This window comes from Coturnix japonica, chromosome 2 (assembly GCF_001577835.2).
Source record: "Coturnix japonica isolate 7356 chromosome 2, Coturnix japonica 2.1, whole genome shotgun sequence".
Lineage (NCBI taxonomy): Eukaryota > Metazoa > Chordata > Aves > Galliformes > Phasianidae > Coturnix > Coturnix japonica.
In genome coordinates this window covers 15,156,244-15,176,721 of record NC_029517.1, presented here as the reverse complement: position 1 = coordinate 15,176,721, position 20,478 = coordinate 15,156,244, and the positions used below count along the sequence as shown (strand labels likewise).

The 20,478-nt window shown below is 40.1% G+C and overlaps 1 protein-coding gene across 3 annotated transcripts in view; it reads right to left on the bottom strand.

The window, feature by feature from the left end:
- PRTFDC1 (phosphoribosyl transferase domain containing 1) overlaps positions 1–19,596 on the bottom strand; it is a 42,531-nt gene extending 22,935 nt beyond the window's left edge. For all 3 annotated transcript variants that reach the window (XM_015853268.1, XM_015853269.1, XM_015853270.1), the window contains exons 1-3: positions 19,490–19,596; positions 14,391–14,497; positions 11,212–11,395 (exon numbers count right to left, since the gene is read on the bottom strand). In XM_015853268.1, the coding sequence (XP_015708754.1) occupies positions 11,212–11,395; positions 14,391–14,497; positions 19,490–19,549 (351 nt within the window). In that variant the 5' untranslated portion in view covers positions 19,550–19,596. The remainder of the gene's footprint in view (positions 1–11,211; positions 11,396–14,390; positions 14,498–19,489) is intronic.
- Positions 19,597–20,478: the final 882 nt, after the last annotated feature.

The window sequence follows — 20,478 nt, the reverse complement described above, 5'->3', positions numbered from 1 at the left end:
GGGCAAAGTATATTTGAGAAGAGATATTAAAAGATGTAACCGCTCTAGTATTTCTCTCTGCATGGCAAGAAAAAATATTAGCAACCAAACTAGTCTTCGCAGATTTTTTTCTCAAAAAATATTATATAGGATGATTAATAGGACTCTACAGTCTGAACCTCTCAGATTATAAATATAAACTTACCCATAGTGTTTGCCCATTGAATATCTAAAACAATTGGATTTCATTTGTGTGGGGTTCATGATCTGGAAGAATAGAGTCTTAAAAGTGTCTCAATACAACAATAAGTTGTGTTTGATACCAGAGAAAGGATAGCAGCGGGGCTGGATGTGTAATAGTTCCTCTAAAGGCAATTGGAATTGCTACATTTTGATTGGCACTGAGGGAACAAGGTGGATGGCACTGAAGTCAAAGAGGAGATGACATTTACCAGGGTAAGGAATGATGATTATATGGTACAAAAACTGGTATTTTGAAACCTCACATGAACACAGCTGACTTATGAAATAGACAGAATTTCCTAGGCATGGCTGTGTGGAAGGCAACTGCTAAAATAGACCACTGAAACTGAAACGGAAAATGATAGAAAACCCAAGCAGAACTATATATTTTGGTATAAAATTAACATGCATTACAGACACGTTTTACAGTTAAGAAAAAGATATAGCACTCAGATGAAAACAGAAGCAGATATGACAAGAGTTTACTTCCCAGTTCAGATCCTTCAAAACTGAAACCACAGAAGCAATGTCTCTCACATAACTTTAAACAGAAAATTATTACTTCTATGTGACTGAGCTGGAGCTGATTCATAATAGAGCCAGACTTTCTCCAATTTAACAAACAGCAATGTAGAAACTAATTGTAGGTATTTGCAGAATGTAGATAGATATATCTACAATTATAAATACTTCTGCTTTTCAATTATATACTGTTTGATAATTATATCATCTTTTGCTACATGACCATGCTATATCATTTCTGTCAGAAACATAATAATTAAAGTGAATTTTTTGCTGTTCCAGTTTGGATGCAGACATCCTAGTATGGAACTTGCTTGCTTTGCAGCCTGCCTCCTGAGAAGCACTGCAAGTGTTTGAACATGTTGGTCTGAGAAGTGTCATTACGATATTCACATCATCTATCAACATATTTTGACTAATGAGAAAAGTCAAGCATTTAAACACATCGAATATAAGCTATGAAATTATCCTCAAAATAGCATTGGAAATAAGAACATCAGCGGAGTCATAATACACAAACTACCATACTGACAAGCAACATGCACTTGAACTGATACCATTTTTGGTTTCTTTCTCTGAAGAATAACAACTAAGAACAAAGGACCTCAAGTGTGTAGGTCAAAACATGAACTGTCATTGTTTTCATGGTAAGAAACTAGGAGGACTATCTACGATTAATTAGCAGAGGACAGCTAGTAAGTCCTGCTAAGCAGAAGGTTGTGCAAATGAATGGGAGTGATATGGATCATTCCTGGTAAAGGCTGGAAAGCATACCTTGCCTTACCAAGAATTAATGTGCACTGAAAGGTAAACTGCAACCTCCAGGGCACACCCATATTCAAAACAATCTAGTGCCAGGTCACTGACAGATTTGTAGGTGGTGCCTTAAATACCTTGTAAACAGAAAAAGGATGATGAACCAACTAGAAATACAGTAAACTGGCACACACTCGCTGCCAGACACCATTTATTGCACAGGAACAGTAAAGGTATATTTATACTTGAAGCACTGATACCTTTGTAAATCCTTGAAATTGGGGCCACAAAGCCCTCCTGACCTGCTTGTTAACTGTACCACTTACAGTGCTGCGCTGCCTCCTATCTTACTGCCAGCATAACCTGAGGTAGATATACCTGTACAAGTTCAAGTTTACCGTCCAAGCTCCAGTTACTACAATGTAAGACATACCTTTATGTCTCTATGCTCATATCTACAGTATGACTAATTTCATTTATTTCTCATATGTTCCAGGAAGATGGGAGGTACAAGTGCACAGGGCTGTTCAGTCAAAATGAGATTCAGACCTCTACATAATCTGTAGAATCTATAGAGATGGGAGTCACATCAAATCTAAAACTGACAGGAAAAAGAAGAATTCAGGAACCATGCTTGCCAGAACTGCCTTAATCCTCCTCAGACACTCATTTAGGGCTGCCAAGTGGTATTACAGCCCACATGAAAGCCCACAGTCACAGCATGGATGACTCGGGCTTCTTTTCTTCCTCAGCTCTTAGAAGACTGCCATGAACTAAAGATTGTGGAGAGACCTCTTGTAACTATGCCAAGGCAATGCAGAAATCATAAAGGACATCAAGCAAGCTGTGGTCCACTATACTGTAGTCAGCAAAAAAAGATCACTGTTGGTTTAAGTCTATACTAAGTGGAGTATCTTTTACCCAATTATTGTTTATCCTTACATACCCGAGCATCACAGCAGCAGGATTAGGAGTCACATTTCCTAGTGTTACTATGCCAGCTGGGACACTACCAGATCCACGTGTACCATCTTATCTTGTGTTTCTAATTCCACTGAAAAGTAGCACAGAAAAGTAAACTAACAGTGAAAAAAAGTACAGCAAGTTTGTAGTTCTGTACTAAAAACATTGAGGGCTTCTGATAGGAAGGGAGAAAACAGCTTCATCTAGACTAAGCACCTCCTGACCCTGACTATCAGCAGCTTCTAGGATTTGATGATTAAAGGAAGCTAGGAGAAAAACCTTCAAACCTGTCAAACAGCAATGGGCTGAAACAACAGACAGACAAGTTTAAGCAAATTTTCAAGAGATAAAAAACTCAAATGTTTAATCCCCCCCAGCAATCTGAAGCCTAGTGTACAACTGACTATTACAACTACTACAGCTCTGTGGTGCTCTCTCATACCATTACAGTTAGTCCCTTGGCTAGTGACAACTTGGAAACTTCAGACAATACAAAAACTTTATTGGTTGTCTTGCAAAGTTATTTTCTAGTATTTCTTCTTCATTTAAATATTCAAACTTCTGTTTATCAAAGAGAGAGGGAAACCAATTTTGTATTTGTCACACTAATAAGCACTGCAGTAACACAGCACTTCTTGTTATCATTATAATCCTTTACAGTAACCCTTTTGTTTTATGCCTTACAGCATCCCTGAGGTGTGGCACATCGCTCATGCTATGATCTGTTTTAAGAAACAGCATTTAAGAGATGCCAGTAGAACAGAGTCATAGAATTCCTTGGGAAAATTAGAACCCTCAGGCTTCTTTTAATTAATTTTGCCCCATTTCAGATCTTAATTTAAAAAACCACACACTAAATGGTATTATTAGCATCCAAATAAGTAAATCAAGGTGATACTTTGCCAATGCATAAACATGGCAAGGTACTTTCAATCTTGCCAGATCTTATTTGTACAACAGGATTAGCAACCATTACAATCTGGACCTTTCATATAGGGAAGAGCCTATCTCTCTGTCACTAGACATCACAAAGCAGCCCGCAAATATGGTCTCTCCTATTGATGACATACAGTATTGTTGCAGATGTCATCATTCAGATGTAGCTTACTACATTTTTGACAGAATATGAAACAAAATATTTTGCTAAGACTAAATTGTAATTTTTTAGGCTTTGTAGCGAACTGCTGCTTTACAACAAATACTGTATCCAGGGGAACTTTAGAATCTCATTCTTGGAAAAGAAGATCTCTTGAATGACCTTAAATGATATTCCTTGATGCTTTCACCACGCATTATCTGAAAAGTGTGCATATATATATGTTTGGTTTTTTTTTCAGTTAGAATTCCACATCTAAAAAACACAGAGCAATATAAAGGCAGGCAACAGCTAAGCAGCAAACGATGGCTAAAAATGAAGTTTCTTGAGAAGGAAGGCAACTGCCAGCATTAATGTGTCTCATAAATTCCCTAAAACAGTATTTTGATAGTGCTGGAGAAGCTCGGTACAACCTTGCCTTCACTGCCACATCTGTTCCCATTCTGTCCCCATGGCAATCAGGCCGCTTCCTACTCAGCTCTCCCCCGGCTGATCTGTTTGGTTCCCCCAAATCTTTTATATGTGAATCACTCAAACACTTACTCATACTTTAAAAAAAAAGTCCCTTGGAATTCAGATGGTGTTAACATATTTAAGTGATGTGTAGGTGTATTATCTGATGCATAAAGTTACAGGGATCACCTTTCTAAGAGCAAGTTTTACATTATAGATGAGCTTGATAAACTGCCTGTATGATAGGTTTGTAATGACCTTTCTTGAACTATGCCCACAATCCGTGCCTTAGATTACTACTAACACTTTGACCTGTAAGCAGTGTCCAACAGGAAATGCTGTATGTTTTAATTAAAATCAATCAGAAACACTTTATTTCTTCTTACATTCAAGACAGCCTCGAGCAAGTGATGGCTTTAAGCCCTCATATCTCACAGCTCTGCAATCAGATTGAATGGAGCTGTGGATGCCTAGGAGAGCAGCCACCTCCAGATCACGACACTCAGTGTTCAGATCTCATTTTATTATGTATAGTAGAGCTTTCCCCACCTGGCCTCAGAGCACCAGGCAAGGTAGGCTGGGTCTCCAAAAGCAATCAGAGTTGATCCATACTCCCTCTAAAGTGCATTTCAGACAAAGGAGTGGCAGGGTCTGAGGCTGCACCTCCAGTATGGAGGATCCCCAGGCTATGGGCAGACCTATGCCTCCAGCTGAAGCAGAGCTGGCTGTGCAACTTAGCGCTCACCAGCTATCCCAGCTGCTTGTAACACCCTTTGGCAGGGGCTGCTGGCAGCCTGAGGTGCCTGTGTGCAGCTGGTTCACTAGAAATGGACCTAGCTGGCTGGGGCAGTTTGGATGGGAAGCCTCACTCTCACGTGGGCTGAACTGTGCTCAGAAGAAACCGAGCTGGCAAATGTGACTGGCACGAGGGCACCACACCCAGCGCAGAATACCAGGAGGCTGTCACTGCTCCAGTCAGTGCAGATGCAATCAGGGGAAAAAAATAAAGGCCTATTTCCAGAGTCTTACCTTATACATCAAACCTAGAACTGACACAGATGTGTCTGGCATGAGTTCTTCACACAGCTGTCGTCTTGTCACACTGCTAACAGCACTCACATTTTAACCAATTGGGCTGACATTCCTCTCATGATTATTTTTGTAATTATTCAGCCAGTTGCAAGAATCAGCTTTTGGGACAATTTCCACTACTAACACTTGTTCAGTTATTTCTCTGAAAAGTCTGAGTGTCTCTGAGGCTGACACTTTGCAGTCAGACGCTGCTGCAACTCAAAGTGGTTTTTGTTTCCCTCAGGAAAATCCTTCTGTTTTTAAACAAATCTTAACACTGGGAAAATGAACATTTGGACACAGATTGGAGGAGTTTGGAGGGCTGTGAATTCTAGCACTTTAAACATTCTCCCTGCACAAAATATGTTCTGATTGCACTGCTCCTCATCTTATTAATGAGACATCAGGTCTCATGAAGTTTCAGAAAATGATGAAATCCACCAGAAATCCAAAGACAGCTTTAGTGCCCACTTAAAATTTCAGAGTATCTTCAGCTTGTATCTCTAAAGGACCTTTTACTCATTAGTCTTCACAAGACTGAGCATTCTGCAGAGCTTTTTACTCAAAAAGATACTACTACTTGAGGATCCAAAGATAATTTTATCTATGGAAAAGTACATCAAGACAAGATCCCTCTGGCAAAGCTTGCAATAGAATTCTAGTCCCAAGAATCCCATGTTTCACTCACCCATATGGCAGACATCTATTTGGCAGCACTGTCTATCCTCACTAGAACACATTTCTCAGCACAGCTACAACTTAAGGTCCATATCGGTAACACTGGTAGCTCCTGTAGACTAAAGGCATTTTTGTTGCCAATTATCTTCTAAAAGTATGTGAGTTGCAGAATTTTAATCTCTGTGTGGGTGTTCAGTGTCTACAGGACTGATCACAAGCTCTGGACCTGAAAAAGGTTTAGAAAATTACTATTTTTTTTAAGTGTAGTGCGTGCACAGCCACTCTCTAAGTCAGACAAATAAAGCCCTACACTGGAGCTATTCATTTACCCATCAAATTGATCTTCTGCAGATAGTATGGAGTTCAATCCTGTGTAAGAATTGCAAAATTTGGCCTTATGGTTCAAAGGAATTCATTCTAGCACGTAGCCTCCAATTTCTAATCCTTCCATGGCTCCTTAATAGCAAGGAAGAGGAAACGATCGTCAACCAAATTGTGCGAATGAAGCAAAATAAAGGGAATTCACAACTAGCACAACTAGCCCAAGAGAAAACCTGCAACTAACTGAAAGAGATAATGTGTGGTCCCTTTCATCTCAGGACACATGTTTTTCTCAGATCATAAGCTGTGTTTTCACAGCATGTAGATATGGAGATAAACAATCATCATGACATTGCTCAGGGATTGGATGCAAATCATTAAACCCAAGCAATGCACTTAGCTGTCTCTTCTCTGTTGCTGCAGTAGTAAAATCAATAAGAAGTTACTTGCTTTTCTAGGGTATAGATTACAACTTAATGTTTTAAGATCTAAACACAAAGTTCACGCTTAAAAAGTTCCATTCAATAAAATTATCTTGAATAGGAACAAAGAACAGACGTACATTTTACACAGTGGTTACAGTCTGATGTGTCATGTTGCTGTGTTTTTCAAAATCCAAGTACTTAATAATGGCATATGAGAAGTTAAGCTGCGTAGCAGAAAAATAAACTGTTTTACTACATTTACTAACTAGCTTTCAACTTACTCATTATAAAATCCCTCTGTCTCCTTACTCCTACAGTAGAACAGTTTAGCAAAACTATTTACTGAAATGGCCTCATATGGACAAAAACATTCAGATTTCTACTAAACAATGATTGTTTTGTTGCTTGTTTTCAGAATTTTGCAGCAGTAATGGGCCTGTTTATGCCAAGATTAATAACCAACAGTTGTAAATATATTTCAAACAACTGGAGGCTGAAGAGGAAACAGATCATATCAATGGATTTGTTTGTGAACCGGCTTCAATGCAACCATTGTGCACGGATTACAATTCAAGGCCATTTTTCTTTATTAGTTATGTTCTGGAAACTATAAATAATGTACTAATTTTAAAGGACTACATGAATTGGCTCAGTCCACATAATTCTCTACAAGTTCCCTCCAAAGTAGCAAACAAGACTCCTTTGAAGTTCATTCATATTTTTCCAGGATGATTTTCAACAAAATCTTCCTGCTACCAGAAGATGAAAAATGCATTTCTAGAATCCACAGGCACTGCATGGAAAACAGATCAATATTCTGCAATAATCTTTGTTTGGCATGGGATCTGTAACTTTGATATATAATCTGACTGCCACAATGGGTCTACTATCCTCTTTAAGAAGTGCACTATGCAAGTTCAAAGAAACAGAGATGATTGGTCTCCTGTCATGTTAGTCCACACAGGGATACCCAAAGAAATCACAAGTCTATAAGAAAATTATCAGTCTCACTCCTACTTTAGCTCAATATGCTTTTCACAGGAAAAGCTATGCCATTGAGACTCTCCAGCACTCTGATCATGGCCCTCCTCTGGACCCTCTCCAATAGCTCTGCATCTTTCCTGTATTGGGTGTCCCAGACCCAGACACATTACTCCAGATAGGGCCCCATGAGAGCAGAGTAGAGAGGGATAACCACCTTTCTGTCCCTGCTGCAACCCCTCATCTGATGGAGCTCAGAATACCATTGGCCTTCTGAGCTGCAAGGGCACACTGCTGGCTAATGTTGAGCTTTTCACTCACCAGGACTCACAGGTCGTTCTCCACAGGGCTACTTTCAAGTTCTTTTTCCAGTCTATATATGTATCTGAGATTACTCTGACACAAGTGCAAAACCTTGCACTTTGCTTTGTTGAACCTCATTAGGTTCACACAGGTCTACCTTTTCAGTTTGTCCAGGTCCTTCTGGATGGCATCACTTCTTTCTAATGTGTCAGCAGCACCACTCAGATGATCCATACCTGCATCATATTTCAGGAGAGGACTACTTCAGTACTTCTCCATCTACCCACTAGACTCATTGGTTCTTAAACCTTCAATAGAATTCCTGTAACTGAATGCACAGGTTGCAGACTTGTCTGAAAGCATATTTTTACTTCCTATAGAATCTGAACTGTGTTTTTCCATTTCTTTGGCTCACCAGAATGCTAAAATGTATAAACTTCTTGGCTATCCATTCTACAACATGTGCACAGACACTTAAAAGCTCAGGTGTAGATCAATAAAGAAAAAAATAAGCGTACTTAATTTGTAAGCAAATTTTGTACCTGTAAGTGCAGAAATATACCACTTGTAAAGAAATAATTACATAGTTCTACCTTAGATTTTAAGAACATAAACAGAATTTTTAAGCTAGTTTCTTATGTTGGAATTAAATAATGAACAGTGTTATCCCATATTACTTTCATACAAACGGAATTCAGTAAACTGACATGCCTGAAACAAGACAATACATGCAAAACATGGGAATTTTCTCATAAAAATAATCAGACTTATGTACATATTTCAGTACCTCCCGAATCATATAAAACTATCCTTACTCTAGAAGTACAAGCAGCCACTCATATTGCCAATACCCAGAGAAGTTAAATGTAATATGCTTTATAAAAAAATCAATTCATTTGAATGAAGAAGATTAATGATATTTTCACTGATGCCAGCATCTGAATTTAGGTCACAATTGCAGCCCATTTTTACTATGCAGTTAAATCAGGATCTCCCCAGTTTGAAGTATGACCTCTAAAAGTTAACTAACCTTTTGGTTCTGAAGCTGGAATGAGACAATTCAAAAATCCCATGAATTTGAGATGAAGTTAGTTGTTGGTTTTATACAGCTGGAGGGGTGGGAAAGGATACATATCTGAAAGAAGTACATTGAGAGCAGCAGGACTCCCTTTAGAGAGAAATAAAGAGCAGTTAGTAAAAGGAAGCAGGATTAATTACATGAAAAGGACTATGTTTGTAAAATGAAAGAGGGATAAAAACAGAAAAAAATGAGTCAAGAGTAATAATAAGTCTTTATAGAAAGCAGAACAGAAAAGGCAAAAGGAAGGAAATGAGTGAAATTGGTAATGTTTCGACTTCACAGTCTTATTTCTATAACTGTAATTATGTGCCTCATATTGAAGTATAAATCACTGTGGGTATGCTATTACAGAATAAACTGACACAAAGGGTTTGGAAGTCTCATATAAAGTTGGAAAGCAGAGTGATTCAAACTAATAACAGCTCCAGTGTTCTGACCAGAGCTGTGTTGCACGGGGCTATGATCTGAAATTTCAGTCAAACTCCCCTTACCTGCAACAGAACTGGACACAGCCGTAGTTCAAAACACAAACGGTAGCAGGTAGTAATACTTTTGTCAGTGTGACAACTACAGATCATTCACTGAATGAACCCACAAATGTTAATGTCATCTTGAATTTACACTCCAGTATTGTTCAGCTTCTCAAAACAAGGCAGACATCAAGCATTGCTCCAAGGACAGTTCTGTTCCAATCAAGAATCATTTCAGTCTGACATCTGCTGGGAAGCACTTATGAGAAATATTTAAGTTCTAGAAATTAGATGCAATCAGGAGTTCTAGGGAAGGAGTTTACTTCCTGCTGAAGCACTCAAAATATCCACAGCCATCAGCTAGGATCATCCAGGACTTAGCCTTGATGATTGCATCCTGTACATATGCCCAAATTTGTATTGCAGTTTCAGCTTCATATAGTATGCTGTTACTTTATTTCTTAAGTAGTGATGTGAAGATTTCCAAACTTCAGTGGTATATGTCTCCTGTCACTTAAGGATCATGGGTTGGCATTGCTAATAAGAGCCGACTCGTCACCCATTAAAACACATTACACATTAAAACTGCGGCATCTTCACACTGGATAAGAGAAAACTCAGTAGGAAAATTATGGGCATTACCTATAAAAAGCCCCACAAAACAGTTTAAATAGTTGCATTATTCTCCAGGCAGTACCACTGAATTGCTGTCATTACTACGTTGAAAAATCTACTGTAATTTCTATGTATTTCTTTGAATAAGACTAATCTAATATTCTGATTTATTGATTAGTTCTATAATACTGGTAAATAACTTGAAACTGTACTGTACAGTCTTTGTGTTGCACATGTCCTCCACAGACCTTACTAGTTCTTGGAACAGAAGTCCTAGGACCAAACTCTAACCAAACAGAGACAAAAGGCCCTCGTACTCTTCTCTCCTATGATGGAAAAAAAGGGTTGGATTTGCAAAAATTAGGAAAAGCATATGGTTATTGAGGGCAGAGCCAAATGCCCACCAATCAGCCTCTGTCTGTAGAAAGGACACAGGTATTGTGGAAGCTCTTGGATTCAGCAAGTTCCATCTGTGCTCAGAGTGAAATCATTCCATGTATTTGGTGTACTTCCTCAGGCATTTCTAGGGCAGCTTCTAGAAATGTTCCCTTTCTATGAGTGTGAATGAGAAGTACGAGGCGGAATATAAATATGTACAGCTTATGCAAACAGAAATTGTAATCGCACACTCCAAAGAAATGCAGGCCATCTCATTATCATTGCCCCACAGAGACAGATGAATCATTACTGCATAACTTCTTCAGAAGATAACAGGAAGACATAGAACTTGCCTCAGCACTGCATTTGGTTCAACGTCTTATTTAATTTTCTTATAAAGCACTATCATCATCTAGTGGTATACTTTGGCTCCATGTAAACTGCATGTTATGAGGAGCAAAGCACTTCATTTTCTCAGCATTTAATATGGCAGAGATTTATTTCCATGAAGTTGTGCCAAACTGTGGAGGGACAGAGGGAATGTAAAAAGAAGTAACATGAAATAAACTTAACAGAACTGTTGAGGATTTCAAGAACAAACAACATGTAGACATTCTACAGGATGAGAACTTGGATAATTTTATGTCCAAAAGTGATGACAGACTAAATAATAAATACAGCTTGAGGACGCTTCTTACCATCACTCCTACTATTCATAAAGTATACAGAGCCATGAACAAATATTTTGGGAAAAAAAGACCACAAAAAATATTTTGAAACAAAGGTTTTTCAAAGCTTTTTTCTTATAATTAGAAAAACATCACAATTGTGGGAGTCCATTATTTGTTATGAACATACAACTGGTTGGTGACTTACGTGGTAACTTTTCAGTCTAACAAAATCAACTTTCATGGAGATGAACCTTTCTGAATTTCTGCTGAGATTTTTAATGTGCTCCACAAGGTCAGCACAGAACTTGTAGCCACCTTTGAGTACACAGAGAACCACAATGTCATTGTCTCCAATGTCTTGCATAATATCTTTAGCCAGTCGTTCTGTCCTGGGGGAAGAAAAAAGAAAGATAAAATAACATTAGGTGTGTGTTCCCTAAGTTTATGGTATGTTTTCTGTATGGTTACGAGGAAATAGAATGATGAAAATATTGCACGGCCCACAGTCTGCTTGAGTACGTTGACTTGGTTTGAGTGGGACTGAATGAAGTTCACAACAGGCAGACATGCAGGCTGGATGCAAGATGTAAAGTGTGTGCATCAAACTGGATAAGCTTAAATTTATTGATTTCCCAATTATATAAAAATGAGTAACACATCTCAATGTGTGTTGAATTCATAAGCACTTCAGAGACTTCAAAGTAATAGATGAAACACTGCATTTACCTTGAAGGAAACTTCAATATTTCTGTAAAATGATATACCTGATTATTTTATTTACTACCTGGGAACATTAAATCAAATGAAAGATGGAGGAATTATTAAAATTATTTCAAGCTTTGGAAGATGCTAAAAGTACAATTTTAATAAAAACATAAGCAAGTACTATAAAGACATGTATCATCAATAAAAATGTTATGTAGAGTGCAGTGTAAGTGACTTGTTCTGCATCACACACATGAGAATAATCAAGATTATGTCCCACTGCAGTTGCAGTGACTTCTCTTTGGTAATTTCACATTGCAAACACAGTGGTGGCAGACTGAAACCAAAAGACACAACATTGCTGCCACTCAATAGCACAGAATTTTTCATCTTGAAAACAATAAACTTGAGTGTTCACCTTAAATAACTTTCATTTCTAAAGAACAATGTAGAGAGTATTACAGATCTAAAACAAATACCTGGTCATTGCTAGAGGTAAAACTGAGATCAGCAGAAAACCAAAGAATGCCCTTTAACGTTCTGAGCAAGGACAACTCAGTGCATTGTTTTCTGTAGACACTTTTTTTTCTGGGAAGTTCTTTGGTCTCTGAATTAGATTAGTAGATTCAGTAAGGATGCACTTTTTGACATGATGCAATTTACCAATAGATAAATCCCATAATTTATCCTGTCTCTTTGATGATCTTGTTTTTTCTCTACTTGCAATAATTTAGAAATGCGTTTGCCCCTATATAAATACATTGAACTTGAGTGAAATCTACATGTATGCATGTACGAGAGAAAACAAACACTAAATAGAGGCTAATAGACCAGTTATGACCCGACACATCATTCTCACATCTTCGTAATGCTCAAGAAAATTCTGTAAAGCAACAATTCATATTTATAGATTCAGAAAACAGACAGTACGTTGAGATTATCTTGTTAGATCTTAAATATGCAATTCTTTTTACTGAAGTATGGATCAAGATTAATAAAAGTTTTTCACTTCCTTTTTTCATTGAATAGTCTTTTATCATCTCTTATCAAGTCTGAGAATTATGGGGAAAACTTTTTATTCAGAAGAACCATTTTTCTGATGATATTGATTTATATTATTTCTTGGATTGTCTCTGGAGATGAAATTTTCAAAAATTCCAAAGACCTCTTGGTATTTTCATAGAATCACAGAATCACCAAGGTTGGAAATGACCTAAAAGATCATCCAGTCCAACCGTTCACCTATTACCAACAGCTCCCACTAAACCATGTCCAATGAGTCTGAACTCCAGAACAGACTACAATGTACTCAGTGAAAGCATACCAGTTTTTAAACCTATGTACAGAGACAAGATAATTTTCTCAAGTACTGAGCCTTCTTCCTACATGAAAATTTTACACGGTCACAGTATATTCAATTCTGTTTCCTCTTCCATCAGAACAGAATGAGTTTTCTCTGGAAGAGCACAAAAAGAGAGTGGAATTCATTTTGCTGGAGTACAAAAATACCAAACCACTGGAGTTCAGCACTAACTTCAGGCAAATTTATACTGAATCTCATGAGAAATAAAGTAGTTACATACATATTTAAAAACACAAATTAAGAGTCAGTTGACCTTAAACAGAAAAAGACAGAAAATTGAACACAATGGTAGCTGAAAAGGTGATGAAAGAAAGCTTGTATTTGAAACAAATATAGGAGTTATTACTCTTCCTTAAGATGGATGTTTACAATCATCTCTCAAGGAATTCCAACAATTTCAATACTTGTAACTGGCTGTTTAAACGTGGAAGGTAAGAAAGCTGCAGGTTAAAAAACATCCCATTAAATCCATTCAGACTGGTTGGACTAGATGATCTTATCAGTCTTTTCCAACCTAAATGGTTCCATGATTCTACATTCCCAATACTTTGTTAAAAAACACCATTTCCATTTTGTAACTTTCTGGGAAGACTTTAAACAGCATATCAAAATAACAACTGAGAATCAACGCTGAGTTGGACTACCACAGATATCAAAGCACCACAGCTGCACACACTGATTGCATACAGGAACTAAAAGGTACGATGGTTGATGATGCTTTCTCACTGTCATACTCCAAACATAGATGTTGGCCAAACAGCCCACTCCATGCTTTCCTCCTAGGCTGGCCGGCTCTCTACACAACTTAAATGACAGAAGTCATTGGTGCAGTCTGGACCAATTGGGTTAGTCTAGATTAATTATTTCTATCAGGGAACTCTCAAAGTTGTACTCAAATAATTTTTTTTCTCACTTTTTATAAGGCAAAGTGCAAAAAGGAACACTGAGGTATTGCTATGGGCAGAGCTTTGTACTTGTCCTTCCTATGTTGGTTCATCCCTCCTGTACACTTGCACTTCAGTACCAGAGTCTCTACATAATCACATGCTCTTTTTTGTGGGAATCATGTACCATTCAGTGTCCAAATCACAAATGAGGTGAAACAAACTACACAGTGAGTTGCAAGAGGCAACAAGTCTAGTATTTCTTAACTGTCAAGCAGTATTTTTACATCTCAAATTAAACAAATAAATTTATAATACAATATATTAGGGCAAATGTTATATATATACACTATCTGGGGATAACACAAATAACAAAAAAGAACAATAATACTGACCAGAGCATTTATTTAGTAACAAAAAAACAACACATACCTGTCAACAATAATGCCATGAGGAATAAGCACATATTCCAGATCTCCATAGTAGTGCTGTGGATAAGTGAACAAATCCAGACTGTATCCAGGCCAATCATCTGAAATCTGAGTATTAAATAATACTGTTAGGAATACCTCATGGTGTTTGACTGTGTATAACTGATATGAATTCACTGGTTTAGTATGCTGTACTGAAATAATAGAATGACACACTCTTCAATACATGCTGACACATAAAAAAATAAGCTTCAAAATTATCTAATCAGAAGTCATCATTTTATTTTTTCTACTCATTATTTTGCTTCTAGTATACCTCAGAAATTAAATGTTAGTGGGGTTTTTTATTTTATTTTTCCAAAGAATGTGAAAATTCACTTGAGTTACAGTTAGACAGAGAGAGGAAATAATACTAAACTAGCAGCAAGTCTAAGTTTCTTACTACTTGCAAACAGAAATACAAATGTAAGACTACCAGATAGAAAGGACTCTGCGAAGGGTGATTGAGACAGTGGGCTTGGAAGGTATAAAATCATAAACGAAAACCATGGATTTCTGTTTTAGAGGTAGTGTAAAGTCACATATTCTATAGACACAATAGTACATGTAGTAAATGATGTGGTTCATGGATTGTATTCATAAAAATCAGTGAAAGACTCCATCTTGGCAAAGGCGAGGTTCCTAATTTAGATAAGTGATCCAAGATAAACTATTACCAAGTGTCAATGTATCAGCTAGTTTGTGAACTCACACATTTACAGCAAAAAGTATTTTAAGATTTAATAGACGTTAGCTTCATAACTGTCAGAAAACAACAGTTAGGATAATAGTAAAGATAACGTAAGGGAAAAATCAGGCAAAGTTATCAGTAGATTTTTAAGAAAAACGAAAATCTACAACTCCTCATCAGCTATTTTTCAAGATGCAGTTCTGTATGGAAGACAAGACCTACAGGTTTAAAATGGTTCTTGGAATCACTATGAAATTTTTCTTCAGTATAGGTACAGAGATTCCAGTCTGTAGAGATAAGCATACAGACTGGGAGAAGAACCCATAGTGAGCAGCCCTGTGGAGAAGGACTCAGGGATTCTGGTGGATAAAAAGCTAAACATGAGCCATAGTGCGGAAGGCCAACAGTTTCCTGGACTGCATCAAAAGAGGGGTGACCATCAGGGTGAGGGAGGTAATTGTCCCCCTCTACTCTGCTCTTCTGAGGCACCACCAGGACTACAGCCTCCAGGTCAGGAGCTCCAAGCACAAGAAAGACCTGAAACTGTTGGAGAGGTCCAGAGGAAAGCTATGAAAAATAATCAGAGGGCTGGAGCACCCCTCCTATGAAAGAAGACTGGGGGAGTTAGGCTTGTTCAACTTGGAGAAGAGAAGGCTCCAGGGAAAACATATCGTGGCCATCCAGTACATAAAAGGAGCTTAACAGAAAGGAGTGAAACTGAAAATTCACATGAGCAGGTAGTGATAGGGCAATGGGGATTGTTTTTAAACATAAAGAGAGGAGATTTAGGTTAGATATTAGGAAGAAATTTCTCACTCAGTGTGCAGTGAGGCACTGGAACAGGATACCCAGAGGAGTTGTGGTTGCCCCATTCCTGGAGGTGCTCAAGGCTGGGTTGGATGGTGGGATGGGTCCAGTGGATGCCAATCCTGCCCATGGCAGGGGGTTGGAGCTGGATGGGTTTCAAGGTCCCTTCCAACCCAAGCCACTCTACAATTCTATGGTTCAGAATAAAGTGACACCTAACAGGTTTTCTTCACAGTCATGAATTATTATCATTACCATTCATCACTTATTACCTTTCTCCTTGACCATGTGAACATTAGCAGGAAAAATGGTGAGAGACTTGTCTTTGAGTAACGCACCTCCTCATGGCATTTCTATTAAACACAACTTCTAAATGCCTGTCACCAAAACTAACGCTGCATACAATTTCATCTAGTAGAGCAACAAACCATGACTGTAAAGTATCAAGGCTAACACAGCATAACCAATGCTGAGCTGTTCCTCCATATCTGCAGTCTTGAAGTTACCCACAGTCCTGCTTAGTGCTGCATGATAACAGTGCTACATCACATGGATTTTTGTTTGGTTGGGTTTTATTGCACATCCACGGACAACTAGAGACACCCACACCGTCAGGTTTCTTAGCTCTGCCCAATAGTTTCTGTACAAAAAATTAAAAAATAAAAATAAATAAATAAAAATAAATAAATAAAAATAAAAATAAAAATAAAAATAAAAAGCTTTGTTGGCAGCTAGTATGTCTGCACATAAAGAGCGTGACTCAGAGATCACTGGAATCAATGAAAGTTTTTCCTGACTTACACAAGCCTTGAGACTACACATAGGAAAAAAGTTATTTAGTTATGTTCCTCGTTTCCACAGAAACGGGAGTGTATAAATATACTCCTCGGCATGAATTTTAACGAGGCAAATCTTGCTTCAAAAACACTGCAGCTGAAGGCCTGGGAAGCCTGTTTTCCTATCTTCCCTCTCAGGACATAGGGGTGGCTGACACTTTGTAGCAATGAACTGCCTGGCGTGGTTCTGAGCCCAAGCACTTTAGCATAAGAGGAAACAATTTCAGGTAGTGATTTGAATTGTATAAGAGCTATTAGAAATCCTGTCAGTATCACTTCCTCAGGCACCTTTCTCATCAAATTACCTGTTTTTAAGCAGGGTGCACAACATCACACGAAATGAACTGAAACTGCTTCAGAATTCATACAAACCGACAGCTCTTACTCAAGTCACAAACAAACAGCACCAGTATGAAACCTTGATGTGTTCATCGATCCTTCTGCTTCTCGGGAATAAAGAACTAGAATAAAGAAATTCTTATTTACAAATGTCCACCGGCATTTGGCAAATAAGATTAAATTCATATGTACTTTCTAATTAATTACTTTGTAACATAATAAGCCCATTCCATAGTCTACTTTCTTTCAAACTGACATTTCCCAACAATAAGCCTTAGAAAATCTGATTTATCCCAAAGCTAATCAGTGTGATGGTGTAGGGCAATTTTCAGGTAACTGCCAATTCTGATGAGCATTCTGCTTGTGAGCTGTATGATTAACCTCAGCACTAAAAAAATATCAATCTCAAATTAAATTCAACTTCCATTCTATAGAACCTCAGTCTCATTAAGGTTGGAAAAGACCACTGACATCATCTAGTCCAGCCATCAAACCATCTCCACCATTTACAATGAACCACATCCCTCAGGACCACATCCAAACAGTTCTTCAGCACCTCCAGGGTCAGTGACTCCCCCACCTCCCTGGGCAGACTGTGCCAATGCGCCACCACTCTTTCTGAGAATAAATTGTTCCTACCATCCAACCTGAACCTCCCCTGGCACAGCTTGAGACCATTCCCTCTCATCCTATTGCTGTTACCTGGGAGAAGAGGCTGACACTCACCTCACCACAGCCTCCTTTCAGGCAGTTGTAGAGAGCTATAAGGTCTCCCCTGAGCCTCCTCTTCTTCAGATTGAACAACTGATCCCTCAGCTACTCCCCATACAACTTGTACTCCAGATCCTTCACCAGCTGTGTTGCCCTTCTCTGGGTACACTCTGGAAACTCAATTTTTTACCTGTGGTGAGAAGCCCAAAACTGAATACAGTACTCACAAGTACTTCTGGATTTAATCCATGAAAAAACCTAAGGAAAAAATGTGATTGTTTTGATGAGGTAAATAAACACAGATACTAATTCTATTGGTACACAAATGTGTAAAAAAAAATCCTACAGTGAAAGAAGCAGCTATTTGTTAAGTTCACGTTCGGCATGTTCAAGCAGCCCAGCAGAAATTCCTCGGTGAGCCTCCACAAAGCTGATCGAATGTGCACAAATAAGAATACAAAACCATGGCAAGGACTGAAAGGCTTCCATTGAGAAAGAAAAGAGAAAATGGAGAAATTCTACTGAGCTACCTTCTGGAGGAACACTGCTGGCTTTGTTGTCCAACAAAGTGGGCACACATGAGGGGCTAAGCACAGCTCTTCCCTTAAAGTAACAAAGACCTGGGATCTGCTTTGGTACGAAGAAAGAGAACCGAGCACCAAGCAAAATCCACGTTTTGTAAATGCAAATCAAATTGCACTGCACTGCCTTCCTTCTGGTTGGATTTTGGAAGGGTACCAAGCAAAAGGCACAATGTCACAGAATCACAGAATCACTGAATGACCCGGGTTGGAAGGGACCTCAAGGATCATGTAGTTCCAACCCCCCTGCCTGGCAGGGCCACCAAACATACACCTTTACTAGATCAGGTTGCCCAGGGCCCTGTCCAACCTGGTCTTGAACACCTCCAAGGACGGGGCATCCACAACCTCCCTGGGCAGCCTGTTCCAGGGCCTAACCACTCTCCTAGTGAAGAACTTCCCCCTAACATCCAACCTAAAATGTCAATGCAGTAAGGAACGTCCATCTCTAACGCAGTGCCCTGACCCAGGTTAGGACAGGCACTGATCACACCAGAAGGCGGCACTGGTCATGGCAGAGGCCACCAGGAGAAGGCAGCGGCTGCAGCTCAGCCGAGATACAGCGACATTCAGGCTGTGAGCCCATGTGGAGCCCGTGTGGAGCCCGCTGCCCTGCACCGCGGCTGACATCCCACCACTGCGATAACCAAAGAGCGTTTCCAGGGGGTGCCGGCGATAACGCGCCGTTTTATAGGATAAATTCATTTGCGCCATGGAATAACGAGTACATTCCTTCATTTGTGCGTCATTCATTCATCCCCACGGTGCTCTAACGCCTTTCTGAGGCTCTCGCTTCCTCCGGCCACACAAGGGCGAGAAGCGGGATGGTGCCTCCTCACGGGACCGCGCTGCGCAGAGGCAGCCCGGCACCGCGACGGGGACCGGAGCGGCTCTATGGGGACCTCGAGCTCCATTAATACACTTCGTTAAAGCAGCAGCACGGAGCGAGGCTCGGAGCGGGGGAAGGACCGAGAGAGAAGCGGGAAACCGGCAGGGCCGAGCGCGGAGTGGGACGGGCGGGGAGGAAGGAAGGGGCGGCGGGGAAGCGGGAGGGGTCCCGAGCGGCCGGTCCGGTCCGGGCGCCGCTTGCATTTACCACAACGCCGCGGCCTCCGCCTCCCCGCGCCGCCTCGCTGCTCCCGCCGTGCCCGGCCATCTTCCTCCGAGCCCGCCCGAGGGGCTGAGGCTGCGGCTGGGCGGAGCTGAGCGGGGCCGGGCAATGAAGTGCCCCCGGCCCCGGGAGGGAGATGGGCGGCTGAGGGAGAGGCCGAGAGCCGGGGTTCCCCGGAGTAGGCCGCGGAACTGGGGGTGTGCGACCCGCTCAGCCGTCAGCGGCTTCGGGAAGTACCGTGATGCGTGCTTTAAAATGTGTGCCGCTCTCAGTGCGGAAGCGGCAGCGTGTGCACAGCTTTGTCTACAAAAGGTGGTTGGAGATGGAAGGCGTATGGAATTGTCTCGAGCTTGAGGAGGGCAGCGCTGCTGGAGGGCTGGGCAGGAGCGAGGCATCGTGCTGGAGATGTGGGCACAGCCTGATACGGGGACCGGGCTGAATGAGCGAGGTGGATAAGATTAAAGTGGTGTGGCTTAAACGGGCAGTTTAACAGGTCTGCACTTATACTCTAGGGGAGAAAAACAAACAAGAACCCCCGTCATCTATTTTGCTTTCCATCTTTGCTGACTTCTGAGCTGGTGCTCTTCCCCAGCACTGCACAGGCATTGGAGTAAGCAGCATCTTCAGGAGTTGGACTCGATGATCATCATGGTCCCTTCCAACTCAGGATATTCTGTGATTCTCACTGCCGTCAGCCTGCTGCAGCATTTCCATGCTGTGTGTTTTCATTAGTAGGGGAGCAGAACAGGAGCCACCCTCCTGCCTTCCCTCTTCTGATTCTCTGAATTGTATAATGCTGTCTTTTCCCAGTCTTACAGATGAGAAGGATCTTGCATCCTTGAGGTTACTCTGAGCATTGCACCTTTTTGCACCTAATCGTGTGAGGAAAATCCTAACAGTCCCTCCATCCATTGCAGGTAGTTACAGGGTTGTTTGTTTGTTAACAAGGAAGATAAAGATGGCTTTAGAGACCT